Source organism: Bos taurus, chromosome 1 (assembly GCF_002263795.3).
Source record: "Bos taurus isolate L1 Dominette 01449 registration number 42190680 breed Hereford chromosome 1, ARS-UCD2.0, whole genome shotgun sequence".
Lineage (NCBI taxonomy): Eukaryota > Metazoa > Chordata > Mammalia > Artiodactyla > Bovidae > Bos > Bos taurus.
In genome coordinates this window covers 139,586,782-139,604,217 of record NC_037328.1, presented here as the reverse complement: position 1 = coordinate 139,604,217, position 17,436 = coordinate 139,586,782, and the positions used below count along the sequence as shown (strand labels likewise).

At 41.1% G+C, this 17,436-nt stretch overlaps 1 protein-coding gene across 2 annotated transcripts in view; it reads right to left on the bottom strand.

The window, feature by feature from the left end:
- Positions 1 to 4,181: 4,181 nt before the first annotated feature.
- The window catches only part of SH3BGR (SH3 domain binding glutamate rich protein), a 71,219-nt gene continuing 57,964 nt past the window's right edge, over positions 4,182 to 17,436 (bottom strand). The window contains exons 5-7 of one of the 2 annotated variants that reach the window (XM_005201971.5): positions 12,482 to 12,511; positions 7,403 to 7,552; positions 4,182 to 4,612 (exon numbers count right to left, since the gene is read on the bottom strand). In XM_005201971.5, the coding sequence (XP_005202028.1) occupies positions 7,436 to 7,552; positions 12,482 to 12,511 (147 nt within the window). In that variant the 3' untranslated portion in view covers positions 4,182 to 4,612; positions 7,403 to 7,435. The remainder of the gene's footprint in view (positions 4,613 to 7,402; positions 7,553 to 12,481; positions 12,512 to 17,436) is intronic. The other variant, NM_001243326.1, reaches the window with a different exon arrangement.

The following is a 17,436-nucleotide window of genomic DNA, read 5'->3' as shown; positions in this document are numbered from 1 at the left end:
TGAGCTATTTCAAATCCTAAAAGGTGATGCTGTGAAAGTGCTGTACTCAATATGCCAGCAACTTTAGAAAACTCAGCAGTGGCCACAAGACTGGAAAAGGTCAGTCTTCATTCCAATCCCAAAGAAAGGCAATGCCATAGAATGTTCAAACTACACAATTGCACTCATGTCATATACTAGCAAAGTAATGCTCAAAATTCTCCAAGCCAGACTTCAGCAATACGTGAACAATGAACCTCCAGATAATTCAAGCTGGATTTAGAAAAGTCAGAAGAACCAGAGATTAAATTGCCAACGTTGGATCATAGAAAAAGCAAAAGAGTTCCACAAAAACATCTACTTCTGCTTTACTGACTACACCAAAGCCTTTGACTGTGTGGATCACAGCAAACTGGAAAATTCTTAAAGAGATGGGAATACCAGACCACCTGACCTGCCTCCTGAGAAATCTGTATGCAGGTCAAGAAGCAACAGTTAGAACTGGACATGGAACAACAGACTGGTTCTAAATTGGGAAAGGAGTATGTCAAGCCTGTGTATTTGTCACCCTGCTTATTTAACTTATATGCAGAGTACATCATGCCATTTGCTGGGCTGGATGAAGCACAAGCTGGAATCAAGATTGCCGGAAGAAATATCAGTGTCATCTCAGATATGCAGATGGCACCCTTATGGCAGAAAGCAAAGAAGAACTAATGAGCGTCTTGATGAAAGTGAAAGAGAACAGTGAAAACGTTGGCTTAAAACTTCACATTCAAAAAACTAAGATCATGGCATCCGGTCCCATCACTTCATGGCAAATAGATGGGGAAACAATGGAAACAGTGAGAGACTTTATTTGGAGGGCTCTAAAATCATTGCAGATGGTGACTGCAGCCATGAAATTAAAAGACGTTTCCTCCTTTGGAGAAAAGCAATGACCAACCTAGACGGCATATTAAAAAGCAGAGACATTACTTTGCCAGCAAAGGTCCATCTGTCAAAGCTTTGGTTTTTCCCAAAGTCATGTACGGATGTGAGAGTTGGACTATAAAGAAAGCTGAGCACCAAAGATTTGATGCTTTTGAACTGTAGTGTTGGAGAAGAATCTTGAGAGCCCGTTGGACTGCAAGGAGATCAAACCAGTCAATCCTAGAGGAAATCAGTCTGAATATTCATTGGAAGGACTGATGCTGAAGCTGAAACTCCATTCATTTGCCCACCTGATGAGACGAACTGACTCATTGGAAAAGACCCTGATGCTGGGAAAGATTGAAGGCGGGAGGAGAAGGGGACAACAGAGGGTGAGATGGTTGGATGGCATCACCAACTCAATGGACATGAGTTTGAGTAAGCTCGGGCGGTTGGTGATGGACAGGGAGGCTGGCGTGCTGAAATCCATGGAGTCGCAGAGAGTCAGACACCACTTAGCGAGTGAACTTAACTGAACTGAAAAGCATTATAAACAATATACTAATTAACTGACAAGTGGATGTGGAAGAGGGTTTGTTTGCTTTTCCTCTGTTTGGTGGACAAATGCTTTATGCTCACCTTCTGATCTCCACAGTACCCGCACACATAGCCAGGGGTCTCCGGGGACAGCGATGCTATTTATCAAGAAGCTTGTGTTTTATCGCCATCTAGTGGCTCTTCTCTATTACTACACTGGCTCTCTCAATGGCCCAGCGGTAACGATTCCACCTGCAATGTAGATGTTGGTTCCATCCTTGGGTAGGGAAGATCCCCCGGAGAAGGAAATGGCAACTCGCTCCAGTATCCTTGCCTGGAGAATCCCAATCCATGGGGTCTCAAAAGAGTCGGACACAACAGCAAAACGGTCACCCTACACTCACTACCTACGCACAGGTTTGACACTGTTTTTTAAAGAAGCATTTCTAAAATCCCTCAAGGAACTTTGTAGGTAATACATTCCATTCCCTTTCTATACCTCTCACATTTAATCTAGAAAACTTGATGACAAAAATAAACCCTCTTTATCTCTTATCTTGGATCCTTGCACCAGAGGAAGATTTCAAACCAAAGAAATGCAAAAAAAAAAAAAAAAAACCCAAAAGTAAAAAGTGGAAGAGGAAGCACTTACTGTTCTGTGGTTAGAAAAATGTGCTTGAATTTTTGTGTACCTGCTTTTCAAGTTAAAAAATAAAAAAGGAGGACTTCCCTGGCAGTCCAGTGGTTAAGGATCTGCCTGCCAACCTGCAGGGGACACAGGTTTGATCCCTGGTCCAGGAAGATTCCGCATGCTGCAGGGTAACTAAGCCCATGCACCACAACTTCTGAGCCTGTGCTCTAGGGCCTGTGCTCCACAAGAGAACCCACTGCAGTGAGAAGCCTGCCCACCACCAGAGAGTAGCCCTGACTCCCCGCAATTCAGAAGAAGACTGCAACAACAAAGACCCAGTGTAGCCTAAAACTCAATTAAAAAAAAAATTAAAAAGGAACAGTTACTCTGAATGTTCAGGCTCTGTGTAAACTAATCCAAACCAACTCTTTGAACCTCTGTTAGTTGAGATCACCATAGAATTATTCCATATCTTTGGTCTTTTCTCTCTCTTTCTTTTTTTTTTTTTTTTTGCAGAAGGATTTTGTTTATTAACCTGGATGTTTCTTTTGAGCTTTTTTTTACATATTCGTAATGCTGTTTATTTTCTAGAAACTTCGTATATGGACAAAGCATGTGGATTTTTAAACCATATTTTGATATCTCATAGTCTACATTTGTCATTGTGCCCCTGGACCCACTAGCCATTGGAGGCCAGACTGATGGGTGAAGCCAAATCTGGATGAGAACTTATACTAGTTACATGGTATTATTGATCAAAATGATTTTTGCATCTTAATAATACCTTGTAAAGAGTGAAATGTGAGTGAATAAATAATATATACTAGAATATTAATTTCTTGACTACAAAAGACAACATAATAAAAAATAATTCAATTAAGTGATTTATTAATTAATTTAAATAAGTGATTTACTCTGCTTATTATTAGCACAAATATTTATTCTCATTCAAAAATACAAAAAAAAATAGGAAAACTGGCATCTAGATGAATAAATCTGTCTCCAGCCTGCTCTACCACAAGAGCTATAAGTCAGCCCCAGAAACAGCAAATGCTTAAGGCGTATTTGGGTGTGGAGCAGCTATAAAATTGTGATGCTTTTTACATAGGACATAATCTAATGAAAGAGAGTACAAGGTAGAAACTAAATTTTAAGCATACGGATTTCCATCCCACTGCAGTCTCTCACCTTATTTTTAACAAGGAGAGAAATTTCCTCAGAGGAGTCTACTTCAACATTTTGGAACAAAATAATGTTAATTCTCTTCAAAATGCCTCTTTTTGTTACCAGGGTAACCAGAAAAGAGCTGTCTGCCAGAGTTCCCGTGAGCCACACGACTTCTGCCACCAGAGACTACATTCCCAGTGACACCAACAGGCTTAGCCGCAAAATCAATAGGCAGACTTAGGAGGAGGAAAAGTTAAGGGCTACTCCAAGTCGACAGCCAGCATTGTCCTTAATTAAGAAAACAGCACAGAGAAGGGCCCTTCTGGTGGCACAGAAGCAATCCTGGCTGCAAGGAAAGCACACAGAGCACCACGCACGCAGAGAGGGGCGAGATGTCAGCAAAACCTTACAAGGAAGGGAAAAAATTGCTATCAGACACTGAGATGGGGCAGGTGAGCAGAAAAATGCTTCAAACCTACCTGGTGAACAAGTCAAGGGGCTGGACCAGCTCTTGGAGAACAGACACTCAGCATCAGGAGGCAAGATTACAGTCACAGGCTTTGCACGTAGCAGTCATGGCTGCGAATCAATCAGTACAGGAGAAGCAGAAGCAGCCACTCCCTCCAGCGTGGCAACGTGCAGAGGGCACTGGGGTGGCAAATTTATTTGTCTGCCTCAAGATCCCTACACACGTGGACAGCAGCGACATTTAAACAAGGCTTGGGAGACAAGGTACACAGTGGTGCAAATAATACAAAATAGGACATAACGAGACAATCAGTGTCATTGGAAAACATGGACCAATGACGTCGATGCAACAAAAGCATCCATCCCAGAGGGCACAGAAAAGTTCTGCCAAGGATCCAGGACCAGCCCCCGCCCCCCACTACAGACAGACTGAGCCAGGCTGTACATGGAGAGGCTAGAGATGAAAAATCCACTCCTTGGGACAAGATATTTGTTATTCAACTTTATTTGTATGGTTGTTCTCTGGAAAGTTCTTCATCTTCAAAGCTAATTCTGAGAAAAGTAGCGTAAGGCACATACAAAGAAGTACTTTTGTCTTATCACAAAGAGAAGTTCTATATTTTGTAATTTTTTTTTCAGGGTATTAGTGAGAAGGACTATTCATGCAAAGCAAAAAAAATTTAAGCAAAGGCCACAAATGTCAGGCCCGTGAAGGTATGTGTGGGCTGTCTTCACATTTGATTTCATGTCGATATGATTAAGTAAATACATGTGTGGAGATCTAATCGCATCATATCATACAATTCCCCGGTGAACCCTGGACATCCTGACAGAGGTGTGCTAGCTTCAGGCCAAAGCGTTTCATTGAATTCAGTTTGTGGGGAGACAGATGAAATGGTGCTTCATGGTTTGGGTTTCCTAAAAGAAAGGGAAGATATTAGGGAGATGAAAATTAAAGAGAGACAGAGAATGTTTACCACAAACTTAATTATTTATCAAGAGAAGTGAAGTGAAAGTCGCTCTGCTGCTGCTGCTGCTGCTGCTGCTGCTAAGTCACTTCAGTCGTGTCCGACTATGCAACCCCATAGATGGCAGCCCACCAGGCTCCCCTGTCCCTGGGATTCTCCAGGCAAGAATACTGGAGTGGGTTGCCATTTCCTTCTCCAATGCATGAAAGTGAAAAGTGAAAGGGGAGTCACTCAGTCATGTCCGACTCTTAGCAGCCCCATGGACTGCAGCCTGCCAGGGTCCTCTCTGTCCATGGAATTCTCCAGGCCAGAATACTGGAATGAGTTGCCATTTCCTTCTCCAATCGAGAGTCGAACTGCCTTTTATTCTAGAAACTACTACTCATCAAGGGCAAAAAAAGGAAACTAAATTTTTCTTGTAGAAAACTAGCCGAGGTTTATATCCTTTCTCCGTACTAACCTATCAAACATCAGAGGGAAGCTGGCATCTTCCATTACAGTTTCCCCATTGCATTTTCATGAAAAATGGAGAGACTGAACTTACAGCTTAGTCCTGGGGGTGGGGGGGAAGCAAGGGAGGAGCAAACAGCTAGACTAGAGACAGCATGAAGCAGCATCCCGTTAGGAGACAGAACTCAGTCTCAGACTATAGACTGTTTCTCCTGGGGCATCAACTTAGCATCAATTTCAAATATAAGAAATGAGAAATCTTTCGTAGTTCCATTCACCGCCGTATTCTCCCTAGGACCATTTCTTCAAGCAAAATGCCTGGCATACGCATGAGCTATGAGATGGTTTGCTTTTAGACACTGAATGGTTTGCCCAGTGAAATGCGCCATGCCATGCATTTCAAGTTGCATTTTCAAGGACATAGGATCTCTCTGGGGGTCAGAGATGCAATTTAGGAAAGCGATTCTTGCCTTCCCTGCCAGGCATTTTGACCTCACGACAAACTTCTATGAACTAAATTCCAAACTAGAAGGCATCGGGTTGTTGTTCAGTCACTAAGTCATGTCCAACTGTTTGCAACTCCATGGACTGCAGCATGCCAGGCTTCCCTGTCCTTCACCAACTCCCAAAGCTTGCTCAAACTCATGTCCATTGAGTCAGTGATGCCATCCAACCATCTCATCATCAGAGAAACAGGTAAAATGGCCTTGCCATAGGTTTTGTTTTTTTTTTAATCAGTCTATAGAGCCATCTGGCTACTGAAGGATTCTCTTTCAGCTGTGTCATTTCATATTCAATATTTTTATAAGTATCACATTAAATTGCATAATTTTAAAAGACTTTACAAGCAGAGTGAATAGAAATGCATTTAACTGTATTTATGAGTCTTTTACTGTTGAGGGGAAGGTTGCTGTAAATATCAGCATATTTTCCTTTTCTATCATTCTTCAGATAGAATTCTAAAAGTTAACTTGCCAGTCTTCATTTTTTTCAAAATTGAGTCCTAATCCATTCCTAAGAAATGGGATTAGGGACACTAATCAGACTGACTTCTCAATTGTAACTTTTTTCTTCTACTTAGAAGAAAATTAAAAATAAAGAAATGAGATCACTTCCAAATTGATCATCATTTGGCCCTAAAGTGGAGGACTGTGTGGTCGCAAAATGAAAGAAAGCACTTGGGAAAGCATCAAATGATGGGCTAGATTTGCTTCCCTGGGGCTCAGACAGTAAAGAATCTGTCTGCAATGCAGGAAACCTGGATTCGATCCCTGGGTCAGGAAGATCCCCTAGAGAAGGGAATGGCAACCCACTCCAGTATTCTTGCCTGGATAATCCCATGGACAGAGGAGCCTGGAGGGCTACAGTCTATGGGGTTTCAAAGAGTTGGACAATACTTTGGCCACCTAATGCGAAGACCTGACTCATTGGAAAAGACCCTGATGCTGGGAAAGATTGAGGGCAGAAGGAGAAGGGATGACAGAGGATGAGATGGTTGGATGGCATCACTGACACGATGGACATGAGTTTGAGCAAGCTCTGGGAGTTGGTGATGGACAGGGAGGCCTGGCATGCTGCAGTCCATGGGGTCGCAAACAGTCGGACATGACTGAGCGACTGAACAACAAAAGGGTGAACTCACCAAACTGTTAAGAACCACATAATTCTTCTTCATTGTCAATAGAAGTTTAAAATTACAAGGTAGTAAGCATATTTGTCAAAGATACCTAAAGTGAGTTCACCTTATTCCAAACTGTTTCTACATGAGTGCTCTGGCTAATATTGAATAAATGGATGTTTTAATATAAATCAATGAATAGTAATATCAAGTACTTATTGAATCTGGCAATTATTTTTTTTCATGGGCAGCTAGCTTTGTGGGTTTTTTAGGTTGTATTGATAATTTATCGCCATTGTTATGAACATCTATTGTAAATTCCCCCACAGATGTGTAAAGGAGTTCATGTGATAGATGCTGAGAACAGAATACTTCCTGTGTTTTCACTTAAATAAAGAGGGAGAAGCAGCAGCAGGTGCAACACAAACGTCCTCACCTGAAAGTCACACTTTTTACTAGAAATTGTATCAACCACAGCCTTCCTTGCCCTGGTGCCCAAGAAACAGGTCCAGGAAAGTTAACCAGCCCGGCAGCTCCAAGAAGGGGCAGCCCAGGGCCTTGGGAAGACAGACAAACAGGTCGAATTGGAATCTACCTCCCTCACTAAGTGAAATGTGGTCTAGACGGCAGACAGTAATAAACAAGCCTTCAACCCCAGAACAATGTGGCTACCTGGACAAGTGGAAAAGTAGAGCATGAAAAGGCCTAAGACTCTTCTTCCTCGTCTCCTTCTTCTTCTTCTTCTCCTGGTTCCTCTTCTTCTTCTTCAGCTTCCTCTCCCTCTGCTTCCCCTTCTGCTCCTTCTGTGGTTACTTCTTTTGTCTTTAACAAAAATTACACCGTTATGGAGAAGTGTAAGGGTCAACAGATACAGTGAGGAAGAATGTAAAATATCAGACTAGAGGTCAGGGCCTCCCACACCCCATCGAACACACACACACAACATACCCATACCACACACACAACACACACACCTGCCACACATACACACCCCACATATATACCCACCACACACACATACAAGCCCAACACATACACACACCACACACATACCCCACAAACACATCACATACATACCCCACACACACCACACACATAATCCCCTACACAATCCCTGCATGTACACCTACCACACACACATACACACCCAACACACACACAGAACACACATACCCCACACATACACACCTCACACACATACTCACCGCACACATACACCCACCACACACACACCCAACATACACAAACCACCACACATTCAACAGACAACACACACATACCCTCCCAACACACCCCACACATGCACCCACCACACCCCACACATACACCCACCACATATACACACATACAGACATCACCTTCCTAAACAGAGACCCTTCACCCTGGGATGGTTCTGCTGGCAATACATTAATTCTAATGAGTTTCATGATTCCTCTTAAGCATATAGTCTTTACTTGTATTAACAGATTGTTCTAATACAATTACCTTTAAAAATTCAGAAAGCAGTTGGAAGAATAAAATACAAAAAGAATCTCAGCAAATAGAATTTTGTCAGAATTTTGATGAAGATTTAAACTTGTAAGCTGGCTATATTTTGTTATACAAAGTAATTTCTTGAATCCAAAGTTATCAGCAACCTACATAAATAATCTGAAACCACTTGCAAATTAATAATCTGTTTGTCTTATTTTTATACATAAAAATGGGATTTTTAAAATGGAAGCTTGCCTAGCAAGAGAGGAATGAAAATTTATTATTGGAAAGATATAACATACAGGTAATGAAAATTCACTGTATAGAATAGGCTAAAAGTAACTTTTAGGTCCAATAATAGGGATGCATTTGATAAAATAATATTAAAATAATGAAACAGACCTATATTTACCATCCCTGTAAAATATATGGCTTAATTACATGAATAAAAGTAGATTACAGAAGAGTATCCATTAAGGTTTGATAAATACATGTGTGTGTGTGTATGAGTGTGTAACTAGTGGGTCTCTCTGTGTAATGGGGTTATAAACTATTTTTAGTTTCTATTTTTCTCTGTATTATCTAAACTTTATATAAATGTCATGAATTATTTGCAATTTTAAAAATCAGCAAAAGTTTTGGGGAGGAGTTTCTTACACAAGTTCCTCATGTAAAATAAATATTGTGTTTGAAATTAAATGGACCTTTTATTACAAGCTGAGCTAAAGAAGGCTGAGCACTGAAAAAGTGATGTTTTAAAATCGTGTTGCTGGAGGAAACTCTTGAAAGTCCCTTGGACTACAAGGAGATGAAACCAATCAACCCTAAAGGAAATAAATCCTGAATATTCATTAGAAGGACTGTTGCTGAAGCTGAAGCTCCAGTACTTTGGCAACCTGATGCAAAGAGCATCAGGAAAGACCCTGATTCTGGGGAAGATTGAAGGCAGGAGGAGAAGGGGATGACAGAGGGTGAGATAGTTGGATGGCATCACCAACTCAATGGACATGAGTTTGAGTAAGCTCCAGAAGTTGGTGATGGACAGGGAGGCCTGGCGTGCTGCAGTCCCTGGGGTCGCAGAGAGTCAGACGCCACTTAGTGACTGAACTTAACTGAACTGAAAAGCATTATAAACAATATACTTTCTATAAATGTCATGAATTATTTGCAATTTTAAAAATCAGCATAAGTTTTGGGGAGGAGTTTCTTATGACACTTGGGACCTCCTTTAATGTGAATGACCTTCCACTGAAATACCTAGACAATACATGTGACTTTTGGTAAATATTCTATCCTTGAGTTTTCAATTTTAATTTAGCTCTCTGATTAGCATTTGTACTTTTTAATTAATTTTTATTGGAATATAGCTGCTATTTCTTTTCCTTTCCCGTTGCCAGTGTTTTCCTTTATGGGTACAGGAAGGACGGCAGAGAAAAAGGCTCTGCCCCAAACAGTTGGAGGCTCTGATCAGCTGTTTTTACCTCTGAGTGATCCCTCTTTCCTTTCAATCCTGAATCCCCACAATGAAGATGCATCATCGACGCAATGGACATGAGTCTGAGCAAACTCTGGGAGATAATGAAGGACAGGAAAGCCTGGCTTGCTATAGTCCCTGGGGTCGAAAACAGCCGGACACAACTAAGTGACTGAACAACAGCAGCAATTACCAGAATCAAAACAGTAGGAGTTCTTGCCCTTGACCTCTACGTGGCAACCCTTGGGTCACTTAGAACCTGTGTTCTCAGCCTTGATAGAGCATCAGAATCACCTGAAGAGCTTCTCAAAACAATCTTCTTGGCTCCAACTCAGGGCTTCTGACCTTATAGATCTGGGGCCAGGCCTGAAAACATGTATTTGTAGAGGTTCCCAGGTGAGGCAGCTGCTTCTGCTCTGGAAACCCACTTTGAGAACCTCCACTGAAGCCTGGACTTCCCTGGTGGCTCAGACGGTAAAGAGTCTGCCTGCAATGCAGGAGCCTGTGTTCTCTCTTTTAAATCACACTGGTTGATGACGGCATGGTGAGTGCTTACAAGTAGTAGGTTTGGTATCACCACCCACCAAAGTCTTCATTTACCAGGGTGGGTTATGTTTGTTCCCATGCTGGTATATCCAAGTCAGTCTTATTGTAATTACACAACTTAAATAAATATCACAGGGACTTCCCTGGTGCAGTGGTTAAGATTTTGCCTTCCAATTCTGGGGGTACAGGTTCAATTCCTAGTCAAAAAGCTAAGATTACCGTGCCTTGAGGCCAAAAAACCAAAACATAAGACAAAAGCAATATTGTAACAAATTCAATAAAGACTTCAAAAATGGTACACATCAAAAAATCTTTTAAAAAAATAAGCACCATGGAATCCAATGATATATGAACATGAAAATAACTTTTTTCCCATGTAAAGTTAATGGAATACTTTGAAAAGACCAACATATGTCTGTCATCAAATGAAGTGTCGAAAAGCTTGGGTGCTAAGGAGGACTCCTGAAACCCAAAAGGAAAGAAACCAAAACTGGAATTTCTAGACAGACTACTGATTATGTTAGGAAGACAGAAGGTAGTTCTAGTCATTGGACTATTTTTTAAAGAAGCTATTTTTGTCCTGTATCCAAAAACTTGGCAGTAAATACACATCTGTATATTTCAAGTTAAAATAAATGTTTAAGGTCTCTACATTTCTGTGATTTAACATTTTAATTAAATTCTTCATTTGTTCAAATAACTCCCAGCTCCAAATATGAGACATGAGGTCTCCCTAGGAATGTTGGTTATTATTTGAGCATAGATCCTGTAAATAAACATGTTGGCCAGCCCAATAATAGTTTAAATTATATGTTACAGAGGATATATTTCATTCCTTTAAATTTTATCCTTAATATCACTAATATTGTTTTATAACTTTTCTTTCATTGTTTTAAATGTACTTGTATCCTCAGTACTCACTTATGTAATACTTCTTACTTTGTGCAACTCTTTTTTTATCATTATTATTATTATTTTATTTGCCTGCTCTGGGTCTTAGTTGTGGTGCACCGGCTCAGTAATGATTGCATAGCACAGGGAATTCTACTCAATATTTTATAATAACGTGTAAGGGAAAAGAATCCCACATGAATCACTTTGTTACACATCTGAAACTAACATAACACCGTAAATCAACTATGTTCCAAAAAAAAAAAAAAAAAACCACACACACACAAATGGTAATGCTCCCCCTGGATAGATCCACACTAGAAATCCTGGAACCATGTGGTTACTTACCTATGTCACATGTCTTCCAGACACTAAATGATGAGCTGCATGTTTAAACCTCCTGGTGTCTAAGGTACACACCATGGTGCAAGACTACAATTAAGACTCAGTATTATCCGCTGCCTTAACACTGGTAAAATTGGGAAAACTTACAATGGCCTGACCACTGGCTCCCCTCCTGCTCTGATCCCACAAATTAGGTCTCTCACCCAAGCAGCCCTCGGTATCAAGGGACCAGATACTGTGCCTGCTTTCACCCCAGAATTACTCAATCAGGCCAACCATGTCCCCCGTGTGGACTCGGGGACACCCCACCCTCTTGATTCTACACAACCTGCCTCCCGCAGCCCTGGTTGTTCACACTGTTCCCAAGGGACCCTACCCCGTGTGGCCCTGCCCTGTGTAGATGACCTTATCCCCCGGGAGCACATGTGAATAGTAAACCCTGTCCATACCTGTGGCTAATTCATGTCAATGTATGGCAAACACCACCACAATATTGTAAAGTCATTATCCTCCAGTTAAAATTAATTAATTAATTAAGAAAATAAAATAAGCCCTGTCCATCTCACTTGTCCAGTGAGTGGTCCAGTTGTGTGTCTGCCATTCCCATAACCAGAGGGAGGGAATTCCTCACTCACCAACAAGGTAAAGAGGAGGCCATCAAGTAACACCCATGAGAACCACACAAGCAGCATAAACGGTGCGCTATTCAATGGGGTGGGAAGGAAAAAGGGAGAAGGCATCACCACTGAAGGATTTGGTCCGGCCTGGCCTGACTTCACTGATAACACCTTCACCACAAGAGGTGAAGGCTTCAGAGCCCCTGTTTCTCCATTCACCTCCAAATGTATCTCCAACTTATTTTATTTCTCTTCTTGGCAGGCTAAAGGAGGACTTTCTGGGAATGTGGGTTGAGTCAGCTTCTCTGTATCATGAACATGGAGAAATGTTGGAAAAGCTGCAATTCTCTCACCTAAAAGATGCTTCTGTTAAGCACAACACAACTGTGAAATATGCTACTGTACCTCTTCCGCTGCTGTCTCTTCCTCTTCTTCCTTAAATCCACAAACAGAAATTAAATAAAAACATAAATTCACATAAGTTTTAAGTTGAATCTAAAAATTAAGCAAACTATATAGCCAGTACTTGGTAATAACTGTAAATGGAAAGCAACTTTTAAAATGGCATAAAAATTTAAAACTATAAAAAATTTTAGTTAAAAAAATAAATAGAAATTAAGCAAGCTATAATAAATGCATGTTTACCAAAACTAAGAATATCAATTTATTGAGAAAACATCAATAGCAAAGATATGATAACTGAGCAATGCCTACTTATTTCATGCATTTTATTTCAAGTCCTTGGAATATTATAAAATCAAAGACATATTTTCATCACTCTTACTCCTAAGAAAATACAACTAATTAGTAATACTGCTTAATTATATGTTTAATACTGTTCTATACCCAAAGCATATTGCAGACCTATAGAGCTATCAAGGAAAATTCAGACTATATATGTAAGCAACTAGAAAATTTGAACTAAATTATGTCTTTTCTGCTTTTATGACCTTATAAGTATGCCTTACTTCAGTTCTGAACCAACTAATAAAAGTAGATTAAAAACTTTTCCTCCATCAGAACAAATAACATTCTAAACCATTTAAACACTGAGTCCTGGTTAAAGAAAGAAACTTAAAGTTAAGAAATGATAAAGCCATTTCCAGGCTCAAACAGGTCTCCACTCTGCCAATGCACAGAAGTTTCTATTTCCCTGGGATCAAAGTAGGAAAACCAGGCAATACCTCCTAAAATTGCAAAGAAATAAGAACCTTCACATCCTTTCCCAGAATGGCCCTCTCATGAGCCTTTCTGGGGCCAGAGTATTACAACGGCTTTAATTGGGCAGGAAGATCTGGTTCTAAAAAGTAGTCCCTAAACATTCCTAATGCCTTTCAAAGCAGGCAGTGAGCTCATGGAATTCTGGACCAAAGGAGTTGAAAGCAACCTCATAATTACCTATATCCTCTTACTCAGTCTTTTCTTTGGACAAATGAGGACACAAAGACCACAGGGTTAAGTAATTAGACAAAAATCAGAAGCCAAGTAACACAATCAGGACTTACTCTGAGACTCTCTGTTGTTGTTGTTTAGTTGCTAAGCGTGTCCAACTCTTTGTGACCCATGGACTACAGCATGCCAGGCTTCCCTGTCCTTCACTGTCTCCCAGAGTTTGCTCAAACTCATGCCTACTCAGTCAGTGATGCCTTCCAACCATCTCATCCTTTGTCGCCCCCTTATCCTGTTTCCTAACTTAGTGTTCTTCCTACTACACCACACTACCTCTCAAGATTATCACAGAAGGCAAGTCATGGAGGGCCTGCCATATAGCCACCTTCTCTGGCCCAGCCTCAAGTTCTTGGCCAGCTCCAGAACAATACTCTCAGATTTCTGATGCTGGCAAAGAAAATACAGAAAGCCTGATCCAGCCAGCTTAACCTGAGTCAACCCAAGAGGTGTCCCAGTACGGGGAATCTCTAAACTGAAGCTGGCAACACAGCAAGTCTTATAAAGTTCAGGAAAAGATAGTCCTGCACTTGTTGCAGAATCCGAGTGTTGGTTTTTCAGCAACGTGTTGAATATTAAATGTCTTTGATATTGTCTACCTCTGCCAATGCCTTGTCTTTCCTTCACCATGACTGCCATCTTCTCTCACCAAGATTACATCACCTCTAGGCTTCCTTATCTCCAAGTAACTCTCCACACTATAGCCAGAGATATCATTCTAAAAGACATCCCAGGGACTTCCCTGGTGGTCCAATGGTTGGGAATCTGCCTGCTAAAGCAGGGGACCCAGGTTCCATCCCTGGTTCAGGCATCTCCCACATGCTTCAGGGCAACTAAACCTGTGCACCACAACTACTGAGCCTGAGCTCTAGAGCCTGTGCTGAGCAACAAGAGAAGTCCCTACAATGAGAACCCCATGCACCCCAATTAGACAGTAGCCCCTGCTAACTAAAACTAGAGAGCCCACACACAGCAAGAAGATCTAGTGCAGTCAAAAAATTATTAGTTAACTTAGAAAAGACAATCCACCTCATGTCTAAAACCTTCCATCTTTTCATGATAAATCCATAATCTTTAGGATGGTTGAGAGGCCGTCATGATTTGTCTCCTGCTCACCTTTCTAGTCACATCATGTTTTACTTCAGCTAATGATCACATGTAATTTTCTCACATCAGCCACACCTTCCAGGACACTGCATACAATGATATTTTCAAGGAAGACTTTCCTGACCCCCAGGGGCTTCCCTGGTGGCTCAGTAGTGAAGAATTTGCCTGCCAATGTGGCAGAATCAAGTTTGATCCCTAGGTGGGGAAGATCCCCTGGAGAAGGAAATGGCAGCTCATTCCAGTTTTCTTGCCTGGGAAATCCCAAGGACAGAGGAGCCTGGCAGGTTACAGTTCATGGGGCAGCAGAGTCAAACCCAGCTTAGCGACTAACCAATAACAACAAGGGCTGAGTTAAAGAATCCCCTTATTTGCTCCCACAATCATCATTTATTGGCCTCCCTAACTGTCTGTGTGCTCTTGCGGGCACAACATGTGTCCTTGTTCATTTTGGGGTTTCCAGGACCCAGCTACTGTCTGGAATAAATACAATAAATGTATTAAGTGACTAAATAAATGAACCTGTAACTCTTTTAGATCTATTAACTCTTTAGATCTCAAAGAACATGCATTTTCTTCTTATCCACATACAATCAAATTAGAATTCACACTACACAATACAGAACTATCAGCTATGTAGAGTTTTACACTTTCTAAATCCAATTATTTTTATTAATTGTGTACAGTTGAAACAACTGAGTTAACAAAAACACACTATTAAAAATGGGGTTATCCTTAGAGCTAGGCTGGAGGCCACTAAGAGTTCTTATAGGAATAAGTGGTCATCTCAACTTCTAGAGGTTAGCTAGCAGCAATTACCACGGAACCTAGGGCTTTTATCAATACCTGAATTGACCTTGATTTCTTGAAAGAGGCATTAAATAGAAAAAGTAATTGCTCAGAGAATTTCTAGAGATACTTAGCCTCAAAAGGTCAAGTAAAGAAAAACAAATATTGTATATTAACACATATATGTGGGATGTAGGGAGAAGGCAATGGCACCCCACTCCAGTACTCTTGCCTGGAAAATCCCATGGACAGAGGAGCCTGGCAGGCTGCAGTCCATGGGGTCATGAAGAGTCGGACACAACTGAGTGACTTTCCTTTCACTTTTTACTTTCATGCATTGGAGAAGGAAATGGCAACACACTCCAGTGTTCTTGCCTGGAGAATCCCAGGGACAGGGGAGCCTGGTGGGCTGCCATCTATGGGGTCGCACAGAGTCAGACATGACTTAAGTGACTTAGCAGCAGCAGGAGTGGGATGTAGACAAATGGTACAGGTGAATCTATTTGCAAATCAGAAGTAGAGACATTGACATAGAGAACAAATGTATGGACACCAAGAGAGGAAGGAAGGGTGGGATGAATTGGGAGAAAGGAATTGACGTATATACACTCTGTGTATAAAATAGGTAACTAATAAAAACCTATTGTATAGTACAGGGAACTCTACTCAGTGCTCTGTGGTGACCTGAATGGGAAGGAAGTCCAGAACGGAGGGGATATATGTATACATATAGCTGATTTACTTTGCTGTAACGTAGAAACTAACACATATTGTAAAGTAACTATACTCAAATTAAAAAAAAAGTTTTAAAGGTCATGTAAACTTTGAAGAAACTTGGCTAAGACCATCATCAGCTCTACCAGAACAGAAGCTAATTTTCACGGCACCATCCCCGATCCCTGGACTGCATGGCATGAGGCAGCATTCAATCTGTCAATAAAATGTTGAATTAAGGTATTTATGTATGCCATTCCTGCCTCAAATCTTTCTTAGGAGGAGATGGGATATTAATTAAATAAAAACTTCAGTGCCCATCCTACAGTTCAGTTGCTCATTCATGTCCGACTCTTTGCAACCCCAAGGACTGCAGCATGCCAGGCTTCCCTGTTCATCACCAACTCCCAGAGCTTGCTCAAATTCATGTCCATTGTGTCAGTGATGCCATCCAACCATTTCATCCTCTGTCATCCCTTCTCCTCTCGCCTTCAATCTTTTCCAGCATCAGGGTCTTTTCCAATGAGTCAGTTCTTTGCATCAGGTGGCCAAAGGATTGGAGTTTCAGCTTCAGCATTAGTCCTTTCAATGAGTATTCAGGACTGATTTCCTTTAGGTTTGACTGGGTTGATCTCCTTGCAGTCCAAGGAACTCTCAGGAGTCTTCTCCAACACCACAGTTCAAAAGCATCAATTCTTCGACACTCAGCTTTCTTTATGATCCAACTCTCACATCCATATATGACTACTGGAAAAACCATAGCTTTGATTAGATGGACCTTTGCTGGAAGAGTAATGTCTCTGTTTTTTAATATGCTGTCTAGGTTGGTCACAGCTTTTCTTCCAAGGAGCAAGCGTCTTTTCATTTCATGGCTGCAGCCACCATCTGCAGTGATTCTGGAGCCCCCCAAAATAAAGTCTGTCACTGTTTCCACTGTTTTCCCATCTATTTGCCTTGAAGTGATGGGACCGGATGTCATGATATTTGTTTTTCTGAATGTTAACCTTTAAGCCAACTTTTTCACTCTTCTCTTTCTCTTTCATCAAGAGGCTCTTCAGTTCCTCTTCACTTTCTGCCATAAGGATGGTGTCATCTGCATATCTGAGATGATATTGATATTTCTCCCAGCCATCTTGATTCCAGCTTGTGTTTCATCCAGCCTGGCATTTCACATGATGTACTCTGTATTTAAGTTATATAAGCAGGGTGACAGTATATAGCCTTGACATACTCCTTTTTCTATTTGGAACCAGTCTGTTGTTCCATGTCCAATTCTAACTGTTGCTTCCTGACCTGCATACAGATTT